We start from the raw sequence: 12,051 nt of genomic DNA, 5'->3' as shown, positions 1-12,051 counted from the left end.
GGAGAAAAAATTTTAAAAATAAAAATCCCCAAACCCATACAGTGAGAGGATTGGACCTAGCAGAGCTGCTGTTCCTTAGAATTTGTGCTTTCCCATCACCTAACCTCACTTCCCTGCCCCAGAACCCCCAATACCTACCACAAAACCACAGCACCCACCAATGCCTCACCCCTCAGCAGTGCCCCTCCCTGACCTCAGGCTCCCCTTAAACCAGACCAATAGCTAATCTTAAACACATCAATTTGTTACATTAGACAGAAGTGTGTGGATTACTTTGTGCTTTTTTTTTTGTGCCAGTAATGATGTAAAATTAAAGAACCATCACTTTTAATTCAATCAGGTTTTATTCTGGATGTTAATATTAACATTTCTAGAAAACGGAATCAAAGGCTGGCTGTAAAAAAAATTAATAACTATGTATCAGCAGGCAAAGTCACATCTTTTTTTTTCTTCTTCTTCACTTTCTTCCTGAAGGGTATGGCATGCTTCATAGCTGATCTTTTAGAGATCCCCATCTTTAACCTCTTCGGAGTTTTCTGCCTTTGCTTCTTGTCAGCTCTGTAAAGCAGAAAATGAAGATACAGACTGGAATAGAATAGAGAATGTACTTCGTCAATTGCTGGTATTTTAAATAATCTGTCCATGTAAGCATACAAACTCAGAAGTACTGTCATAAAAAGTACAAGGAACATTCCACCTTACAATGTTATGACGTTTAACCTTCCTAAATCTGTTTGTCCACTTTATTGCCATAATTTATTTTTAATTTATGCACTTATTCAGCACTTTCTTCTAAACGGATGTAGAAAACTTAAGAAACGCAACTGACCACATATTTTAAAAAGCACACACAGACTTTCATGCTCAATATATAATGCATTAAAATATATAATACGTTTAGAAGAAAGCACACAAAAGTTTTTCTCCTGCAAATAATACAGGACCCAAATATACCTAGCAAGTGAATTGTTTTCTGTCGCTGACAAAGGAAGTATTTCATAACATGAAATACTGAATAATTTTAACAAATAAAACATACAGATTTTTTTATTAGAAGAAACCGAAGTTATCTTCTGTAATACATCAGCAGAAGAAATAACCGATGACCTGAAAGGACTAAACCATTCCAGCGTAATATATACTTGGCAAAAGAAACAGATGAGGTTTTGTGAACTTATTTTGGTACCCTTTTTACATTTCTAAGCACAAAAAAACCCAATCAACAAAAAACACGAGGAGAGGAAATTTTTAAATGAGAAATGTAAAATGAAATATTGCTACATTTTAGCTCTAATACTCCATACGCAAAACTCAGATTAATGTCCTAGCTGGACTGAAGCAATACACCTGCAGCCCTCTACCATCCAGCAGGCCCCTGGTGACTCTCCTGATGCTGATCCAAGAGGTTGACTACCTGAATCTCACTATGCAACAGAGGTACACCTTTTGGGAGGGAAAACTTGCATTCCCACTGTTACATCTGTTCAAGTCAAGAATCACAAACCCATACACTCCGGAGAGGAAGTCAGAAGAGCATGGGCCAACTATCCCAAACTGGAAAGACTGAGCCAACCACTGGATCACGTCTTAGCAAATCCCCTCCCCTCTTCCTGTTAGTTCCACCTGAAGACCGTCACACACTATTTTTTTGGTCTCGATACATACAAGTATGTGCTTGCTGAAGCACAATCATGGCAGAATAAAAGAGCTTAATGTGCCTCTGTTTAATATGGTCTTACATGGTGGAGGTTTGGACCCTACTAGAGTGCGCACCTGAAATATCCAGACGGGAAAAGATGCCATAACCAAGCAAAAGAGACAGGAAGCAATAAAAAACAGTGCAGTGACTGTTTTCACTGCTCTTTCATGAGGAATCCGAAGGGGATAAAAGTGTTTCATTACTTTAATTTTTAATCTTCTTGACAGAGCTATCCCATGCACCATTCACCAAGTTTTGCATCCATATAAATCAGTTTTGAGAGAAACGCCAGAGTTAAGGAATTGGGAGCCAGAGGAAGGCAACTTGTTTTTTTTTCCACATCCTCCTTCAGTACATACTCCCCAGCAGTACAGCAAGTGGGCAATGGTGAAAGCTGACGGCAGCACCCAAAGCCAAAAATTATCTCCTAAATAATTTCAATGAAAAAAGATCTAATCTCATCTGACTGCTATCTTTTGTTATATCGATGCAATATCACACTCACTGGCAAGCTGTTCTGGTGTGGGAGAGACTGGGGCAGGTACTGCGTTTGTGACCTGCGTTGCCACAGACAAAACAGCCAGCATCAGTCTTCTCACAAGTGTGGTTTTCAAGAGCGCAGCAGTTGCAATTGTTACAGTGAAACCAAGCTGCAAAAGAAGTAACGTGATTTATTATCTTGAAAAGGTTTAGAATGATCATTTTGAAACTAAGCTTTAAATGTACGTTATATTCCCAGGTCTTTAATTCTGTTTTAGTTTTACAGAGGTGGATGTAGTCAGTTTCTGGTCCCTTACCACATTTCGTAAGGTAGCCAGGGACTTTTTCATTAGATACACTGTGTAACTATTTTAATATAACTGAAATATTTTGTAAAAAATTTGAAAAATTTTTGTAACTGAAATATTACAACTATTACCCTGTATGTGATCTCAGCATGAAAAATAGTCCAGATGTTGAAAGGGACTTAGAAATTGTGATTTCTGTACTGGTATTAGTAGCAACAAGTGCTTCAGCTATTTAAACACAGCTATAAATACAACTGCATTTGTGTACGAAACGTAACTGGATCATGCCCTCTCAAACATTTTAGTAATTGCCTATTTGTTTATAAAATTCTAATGAAAATGTTTACAAAATCAGGAAACTCTTCTATGACATATCAAAATATTTAAGTTTTCCCGTAACAAATGTAACTGGGATTTAGTATGCCTTGACAAGAATTTATCACATTTCCACAGAGTGCAAATATAGCCAAGTTATCTAATGGCAACTAGTGAGAAATTGAGATTTTTTTCCTTTACATCTTCTGAACAATTACGTTTTATTTTACAGAATATTTTCTCTTCTGGCTTGTCATCTCAGTTGCTTTGGACTATAGCTTATACAGTAAGTGTACTTTTATTTAGAAAAGTATTTTCTGTACTTACAGGGTTTTACACATTTTTTGCAAAGAACACAATGTTTCCACCGTCTACCATCCTACAAAAGATGAATAAATGCATTGTTTGTTTGCCCTTTAAAAAAAACCCACTGATTTTATCTTAAAACTGAATTACTGATGTACGGTGCCCATGATTTACAGAAACAGGTCCTCTGTAGAAGGGAGTGTAACTTAAAAACAACAGTCCTGAGAACCTGTGACAACCGCAGCAAAATGGCTGCGTTTTGAAGTTAGCAAGTTCTACAACTTCCAAAACATATGAAGAAATGTATGTGTCAACAGATCACTGATGAATAAGGTGTGGTGTAACTGGCGAGGAGTAAACTTCTCCTGTCCTCTTTCCAGCACGAAGGAATTGGGAAAAGAGAAAATAATTCCCAGTGGGTTATGTATGATGTCCTGTGAAGTTAAGAAGTCTACAAAACTGAACTGTTTGGGGTTTCCCAAGGAAATCAGTATCAGAGTAGGCTTTTATTAGAGCAAATATTACAGAAGTTATTATTTGGCTACTGCTAAACCTGCCACCCAGAAAGAAGTCAAAATACTTACTTTTGATGTACATGAATCGCATATCTCACAGTGCTGGTTACCAGAACTAACGTAACGCTGACATAGAGCGCAAAATCTGGAAAAAAAACCCCTATAAATGTACTGGTCCACTATATGCTTATGAAGAAATAGAAATTAATTTTATACAAGCTCAACAATAAATATAAGGATTGCAAAATCACTTTGCTAAATTAAAGATGATGCTTTTGATACATAACATCACCACTTAGGCCCAGAGCCTCATAATCATTTAGACACAGTACCTCCAAATAGTAAAATTCAGGCGCTTGAATTCAAACTAGCAACACTATCAGCAGTAAACCAAACTCAACCCATTCCTTTGTCCTTGGTGCTTCTCTTACTGTCCATTTGATTAACTACTGTCTCAACCAAGCTGATTATGAAGGATAGCTGTAAATCTCTGCCTCTTGTAGGCGTACACAACATTTCCTATGGACTAGCCGAGGAATCTCATCATTCCACACTGGAAAATGTAAACCCCTTTGTAGGTGCCCAGCCCTCCTAATCATCGCTTATGGAACATGTGACCTTAGAATGAGACAGAGAAATGTCCTCTTAGAGAGCCTGGCATCCAAAAGTTAGGCATGACAATACTGAACAGCACCATCCCCAACTCCTTTAGAGACTTTATGCTGTAATGAAAAGCAAACACACTCTTTCAGTCACTTGATCATTAATACATCTTACCTATAACCCTCTTCTACGGGAAGTACAATCACACTTGGGGTGAGGTTCGTGAAGATACGGACAGGGGACTGCCTACGACCTGTCTTGCCATGTTTGTAAAGTGCATGGTTATCATAGTCTACCTAGAGAAAGAAAACCACAGAAAGAGTCTTAAACTGAATGCTATGTACAGGCGGAACTAGTTACATATTTATTATGGGCCTTATGAAATTTTCATTTTTATATAAAAGACACTAATCCCAAATTAGATTACAAATTCCACTGCAAGTATTTTCTCTCATTTATTCTTAAATTTGTGCAAGCATAATATCAGGCTAGACTCAGGAAATTAAGTTCCCAACGCTACAATAATCCTATTTTTTCTTACCACTTTCTGCTCTTTTGGACAGGATGTCTGAGAAAACATTGGAGTTGTTTGTTCTATAAAACAGCAACCCATTAAAAAACTAGTACTATACTCTTTGGTCTATCTGGCAGTACAAGAGTTGACAGGCATCTTAACCTATCTCAGAACAATTACAAGGCTGCAAAATCCAACCCGCACTGCTTTTTTTTCAGCACTGCCTGCAGAGGCTTGTCACAAAAATTCTCATCTCTGAACACGAGCCTAGCATGAGTTTCCAATTTTCTTCAACAAATTTGCATTCTACAAGATACAAATATGTTGTCCAGAACACTCACGTCAAACTTTATGCAGAGTTGTTACAGGAGAAAATAAAACTTCAAGATCGTGAATACCGATGACTGACCTCTTAGAAGTCACTGATGGATACAATGTTGGAGAAGCTGATGCCAGATTATTGCTTTAACACTGACAAATTCATTTACTACATAATTCCAAAAATTTCCATCGTTGTAATTCTACTCTGGTCCCAGCAGTTTTGGATATGAAAGACCTTTGGGTTTTTTTGTTTTTGTTTTTTTTCTTCTTTCCTGACCAGGACTAGGCATTACCCACCAAACTACCGACATTTCAGCATCTGGGAAGAACGAAACACTCTTCTTCAAGTTACCTCTCACCTCTCCAATATGCACCTGCCGAAATTAGTGCAAATTTTGTCACACCGAAAACCTTGCAGAAGAAATGAGTTAATGGACAGATGACAGATGAGTTAAAGGTACGCACTGAACTGTAGGAGCATGACAAAGTTATCAAAGGTATGACTAATACAAATACAGAATCTGGGCTTCACATGATGAGACCCCAGGGTTTGCAGTGCCTCCAACACAGTCAAAATTCAAGTTCAAGAAGGCCTCCCATCTGCAGACAACTGCTACCATTCTACCTGCTTTCATTCATATTCCTGTTCACATTGCACACAACTGAAATTTATCAGAGTCACTGGGTTCAGTTATACCTGGTAATCCATCATACTGAAGCTTGGGAAAAATTCCAGAATACGAGACTCAAAGTAGTATGGAAATATCCAGAACATGGGCATCTCTTGGCTGGTATTACCTAGTAATGAAAAGACAGATGTACATTAAAGAAGAACATGGTACATGAAGCATGAAAAATTTGCAGTGAATACATAAAAATGTGTATGTAAGTCGTGCTGGGCGTAAGAACTAGTTCCTTTAGGTGACAGAAAATTTTGGTATATTTCATATATGCGGAGCTGTAAGCTCCTAACTAACGACTCTTGTCACCTGCCTGCATTGGTAAGAAATGGTACTGGTTTGATAGCTTATTCTTCTCTACCTTCAAAGTCCATTTTAATTGCAAAGTAGATTTTTGAACAATTTGTAAAAAAATTTAAGAGACTTAGAGAACTGGGTATTATTAAACAGAAAGTATCAGGAGAGTATATTAGATACATGGTAGTTAATCTTTAGAAATTATAACGTGTGATCACGTTCACCCGAGTAGCAAGAATCACACACTTTAAAACAGGTACCTTTTGTTACAGTGATGTTACAGCTCAACCCACCTAGCTGGCTGTTACCTACCTTCTCTTCCTGTCTCCCTCCACATTGCCATCAGTTTTTTAAAACTAGAAGCCAGTGCTTCCACTAAACCTCCAAATGGGGGATCAGTTACCATGATGACTCTTTCACCATTCTCTTGACACAAGAATTTCCTACAAGTTTCACGTGCAGCCTGTAAGAAACAGAGGTTAATTTCCAGAAATACAGATTCAAGAACTGTAAAAATAATTGTATTTGGCAATAAAATTATTATATTAGAAGTTTCAACTTTGAAGATGGAAGCTATTTCTTCTTGTGGAGGCAAATTTCCTCTTGCATAGCATTTTTTAAAACCCAACAACTAGATTTGAAGCACTGAAAACTGAAAAAAGCACTGAAAAAAGTGCTCTGTGCAGTTAGACATAACGTATCAAAGGCAGACGCAGTTCAAACTTCCTAAGATAGTTTTCTTCCCAAAGGTACTAAAGTTAACTTGGAAAAAAGATGTTATTCACAGCAAGAAAACAGAGCTCAGGCTTGAATACATTTTATGCATACCCTTTACCTTTAGTTTTATCCTGTAAAGCATTATCAAAGTAAGGGGAAAAAATTCAGTCCAGTGAAAACTGATCCAACCTGGACTTTAAAGGAAATGTAAAAAGTATGTATTCATTGCCATCTTGCAGGGTTCTCTCGTCTACTACTTAGATTCTATTTCATTCCAAAAAATGGGTTTTAAACACTAATATGCATTCAAAAGTGCTGCCATTCAGTCCCTGAATACACTGCAACACAGTGACATTACAGGTGTCACCTCTTCACACTGTGAAAAGAACACTGCAGTGTTTATAACGCAGATGAACAGTGTTCTGTTCTAATTGAAAAATGCAAAATTTGAATACAGTAATGGATAAACAAATTCAAAGGTGAGGCTTTCAGACCAGCCTCCTATTTCATTCTAGATGATTCCTTTTATTTTCAAGATCCCATTCAAAGTTAGGCTTCAGAATGGAAAAAATCTGAAAATTATCTACACAGTCTGAAAGGTATTATGCTTATGCAAATCACTGGTGGCTTACTAATAACATCAAGGGAAGAGCGATCAGTGAATGAGTATACTACTAGGATAAATGTTTGAAATTAATGTTTGGAATTGAATTACACTGTGATTCTCTGTACAAAACTAAAATAAACATCCTAGTGCACATGTAGATTTCCTAATGTACTCAAAATTAAGTTCTTAATATGACATTTAAATAAGAAAAAGTTCAGCATTTTTTTTAAGCATACCACTAATTCAACCTCATTTTATGGCAAGTTTAACCTTTTGACCTTGCTTGTCTGGAATAAAGCAGGAAAAGCTCCTTTTCCCTCCCACCTCAAGTACCTGGGAGCAAGTCCCATGGCATCCGTTGGGCTTGTAAAGGCTGGGAATAAAACAATTGATTCTGTTGCAGCAACACAAGAACAGTGCTAATGAATACTTATATAAGGTGACAGCTCACGACAAGTTGTCATTTTCCTGAAGGCAGCAGCTCAGGTGTGTAAGTAACATTAGGTAGCATAAATTTAATAGGTAACTTTATCTTGGAATCAAATGGGAAATACTTACTCCCACTAACAGAGGCACCGTTATTCTTCGATTTCACTGTTCTCCCACATAACAGAGGCACTGTTATTCTTCCACTACTGTTGACCATTTTTATCTCATGACAGTTGTTTTCTGCTAGACTGGCTATGACTTTCTTGCAAAATGCTGCATCAACAACACGTACTTATTTACAGAACACTCAAGAAATACTTGGCCTTACCTCTCCACCAAAAAAATAATGATTAAACATGTTGTAGTGGCAGAATTCATCTTCTGTGTAAAACTGTGAATACCTGCAAAATAAGTTTGAATATAAATATACAATATATAAACAACTTCTTGCCTGCCCTAAGGAGCATTTACAGTGAAAACAAGGCCTTAAGAAAAACATCACCTTTGGGTTCTGATTACTGACAGCACATACCAATACTGGGAATTATTATGTATAATTACTTTTCTCACAAACTGGATGTCATCTGCGTACGTGTGCAGGAACAGAGATGCAGAGACAGGAAAGGGAAAACAACAATCAATTTATCTTTTCAAGTAGTAAGAACACAAATTGTTGTACGTGCTCTTCAGCCAGATAAAACCTACCTGAAATCAATATCTAGCAGAAGGCTTCTAACTCTGAGATCTCCTTCTTGTGATGCTTTTGACTGGATCATTTCATGAAGCCTGAAGTATAATTGGAGCAAAGAAATTTAACACATAATCATTGGCTTCAGAAATTATCTTGCAAGACAAGAATGCCTGGTACTTTACTAAACCTAAAACCAAACAGAGAAAATGGAGTAATCTGAATTCAGATGATTCCATTTGGCTAATATTCAAAGTTAGAAAAATAGGTTAGTCTTAAAAGACGAAAAGTCAGTGGAGCCTACTGGATAACCAAGAAGAAAAAACCACCAAACATAAGCAAATGAACTCATTGCCACTTCTGCAAGAAGCAAAGCAGGACATTTAAAGTGTATATGTGTGCGTACGTGTGTGCGTTATTTGCAGCGCAGCTATAGCCTTCTCCTGTACCTTACCAGCTCAAAGCAAGATCTCACTAGATGTTTGGATAATCCCAACCAATTAAAGCACAATGAAGCTCTTATTATGGGAGAATCCTTCATTATTTAACTATTAGTAAGCTGCACAGTTTTGGACAGAAGTATTATTGGAAAGCCTAACAATTCTCACTGACGTACCTGGGTGTTCCAACAGAGAGCACTCGTCTGAATCCTAAATCAATAATAAGATCCAGTAGGAACTGGCAACTTCTGTCTGCAAATAAATACTGTGCATTTGTTTTTTTATTCTCCAGCGGATACAGAAGTTGACTGGGACTTCTTAACTGGGCATTGGAGATATCACACAGGAACTGGTGATCCCAGTGTTTTTCCCATTCAGCTGGCAATAGCAATTGCTGGCATTCCTGGCAAAACCTCCTCTTTGGTAATGGCAACAGAACAAAATTCTTGTACCTTTAAATACAAGAGACAATAGGAAACAAACTTTGAAAAAGCCTCTATGAAAGATAAGAAAGGGAGCTCTGAAGGGGGTTTCATATTTTCTATGAGTTCAATGTAAACAGGTGATGTAGTTTAAGCTGCTCTTGCAAAACCCCACTATCCACATGTGAATGAAGTAGTATTAATGAAAAAACATTCAAAGGACACTTTGAAAAAGCCTCCCCTGAAAGCAAGCATGTAACACCCTGGCCGAATACATTGAGAGTCCTCATAAAATACCTGGATTACAGGATGCAGACTCTATATCAACTACCAGCAAATGTCTTGTGTGTTTATACACAAAACTCGGAGATTATTTCTTACTGTATTACTTTTGTTTCTTTTCACAATGTTAAGCCTGTTACTTTTGCACACTAAAGTCACAAATAATTTTTTTAACTGCTACTGACCTGTTGTTAGCACATTATGAGCACTAATGTAAGAACTATACATACCAAATAAAATCCAAAACCCGCAAACCCCAAGCAGTTCCTGGGTTGAAAATACCATGCTCTAATTAGATGCTTCATGCTATTTCCCCATTGCAGTCAACCAGTTCTTGTTTTTCCCAATCCCTCTAGCATGTTTTCATATTTTAAAGAACACTGAAATATTATCTCAACATTCAGACTACCTAACCTTGCGTTACTTGATTTTTACTGAAAATATACATAACAATACCTTTCCACATTCTGTCTGTGTGTAAAAGGTGGCTGATGACTTCTATTATATTCTTCACGTGCTGCAAGCCTAGTTTCTGACACCTGTAAAATTTATGTATATGAAGTTACAAAATGAACAGATATCACTCTGCATGGTAGACTAAATCTCAGTACTGAACAAAAAGAGGCGTCATACTTTAGCTACTCTCCATAGAAAAAGTATCACATTCTTTGGATTGTTGTGCCAGAAGAACAAGGATGACTGCAGCACAGAAGCATGCTGCATAACAACACAAGTGTCTCATTGTGAATTTAGACTACAAAAAAAGAAAAAAAAGGAAGCATTTCATTCTTCTACCACATGTAATACTCAGGGAAAGCTCAGAACATGATCATGATCAAGACAGAAAGAGGCATACTTTCCATTTATGCATGCCAGCAGATGCATTCCCTCCGAAGAACTATGAACTGATACTGCACAACTGATGACAGTGGAAATGTTGCCCATGTCTTTCGTGTATCATTTTAAAAGCACGACAGTCTGAGTCTTGCTCCCAAAAGACATGTTAACGGTTTCACAGTTAAAGAGAGTTTCAAGACATTCATGCAAAACTCATGGAACTGGTTTTTTGAAGGGGAAGACAGTAAAATTCAATAGAACAAAAATGCCATGATACGTGTGACATTCAAAATGAAATTTCACGAGGAATACCACTTAAATCCACACAACTGAGTGATCAACCACCTCATTTTCTCTCTATACAACTTTTCAGTAATAACCAGCACAGCAATGAGATGCTTAAGAATCCGGTTAAATTCCAGCCTGCCAACCTGCTGAGGACAATGACCACAACGCAAGACACTCATTTAGAAGCAGAAAAAGTAAACCGAAATGTAGCAGACAAAATATGCAGCAAGCTCTCTGTGAACACATATCAGTCCCAATTTTGTTACCCTACAATGTTCTGACCAGAGCTCTTCAGACAAAGAGAAATCGCTGCAGATGTTCTGAGACTACTGAGCATCACGCAGATCCCCACCATCTCGCTATTTTCTATATCCCGCTGTTTGGCTGTATCCACCAGATCTTCTCTGTCTTAATCATGGAAGATGAGGACATCTTGGGATCAGAACTATCCTATTTTGTTCAACATTGCATAATACTGGCAAACTTCATAACCTGAATTCTTAAGTGTTCTGGCAATACAGTAACAAATGCCAGTTTTTCTCAAAATGTACAGAGCCTTCCTTGAACGTTATATTGAAACACGTTCTCCTGACAGAAATAAGTGCTCCGATAAATACAAACTATTAGACAAAGTTTACAAAACAGCAATCGCTACAGATTTCCAGAAGAAAATATACGGGTTTTTTTTCCATTTTCTGTTAAACAGAGAAAAAAAAATCCCCAATATTTACCATAGCCTTAAGTAGTTCTCTCTTACCTTCTCATCTTCCCACTGGAAAAAATTACAGTCTTTTCTATCCCTACAAGCTGAACAAGAATAAAATCTTCTCCCTTCCTCTTTTCCTTGGCTGGTCTTTACAAACAGCAGAGCAGGACCTAAAGGACAAACGCAATTGTAGGCAGCGCAGCACGGCGGGCGCGCCGGGGGACGCGCCGACCCCGCCGCCGGGAAGGGCGCCCGCCTCAGCCGGGCCCCCCGGCCGCCCCGCGCCCCAGCCCGGCTCAGCCTCACCGTGCGGGCAGCTGGGCGCGCTGGGCACTAGGCCGAGCAGCGCCAGCCCGCCACCGGCCGCCGCCATGTCACCGCCCCGTCGCGGCAGCCCGGGCGCCCCCCAGCGGCGCGGCGGCCCCACCGCCCAGGGCGACAAATGCGACGTAATGCGGTGACGTGGCCGACGCAAACTCAAATGAGACGCCTGAGCCTCGACGGCGTGCAGCTTAGCCATGACGTTTATTTTCTTCAGTGGCACGTTGGGTACAGATACGCCGTCTTTAATTTTTTAATAAACTGCTTCGTTAAAAA

At 38.5% G+C, this 12,051-nt stretch overlaps 1 protein-coding gene across 2 annotated transcripts; it reads right to left on the bottom strand.

Moving 5' to 3' along the window:
* Positions 1-325: 325 nt before the first annotated feature.
* On the bottom strand, positions 326-11,974 carry ZCCHC4 (zinc finger CCHC-type containing 4). 2 transcript variants are annotated; one of them, XM_064449242.1, is made up of 13 exons: positions 11,761-11,974; positions 11,506-11,624; positions 10,080-10,162; positions 9,096-9,371; positions 8,497-8,577; positions 8,120-8,192; positions 6,351-6,501; positions 5,759-5,859; positions 4,401-4,522; positions 3,693-3,768; positions 3,130-3,181; positions 2,205-2,349; positions 326-558 (listed from the first exon to the last, which is right to left on the bottom strand). In XM_064449242.1, exons 1-13 carry the CDS (start codon positions 11,972-11,974, stop codon positions 414-416), a joined length of 1,638 nt encoding a protein of 545 aa, XP_064305312.1. In that variant the 3' UTR covers positions 326-413. The 2 variants fall into 2 exon arrangements, with proteins under 2 accessions (XP_064305312.1, XP_064305313.1); XM_064449243.1 differs by lacking the exon at positions 3,130-3,181.
* Positions 11,975-12,051: the final 77 nt, after the last annotated feature.

This window comes from Phalacrocorax carbo, chromosome 4 (genome assembly GCF_963921805.1).
Source record: "Phalacrocorax carbo chromosome 4, bPhaCar2.1, whole genome shotgun sequence".
NCBI lineage: Eukaryota > Metazoa > Chordata > Aves > Suliformes > Phalacrocoracidae > Phalacrocorax > Phalacrocorax carbo.
The sequence above is the reverse complement of the archived record's forward strand: the minus strand, read 5'-3'. Positions and strand labels throughout refer to the sequence as shown.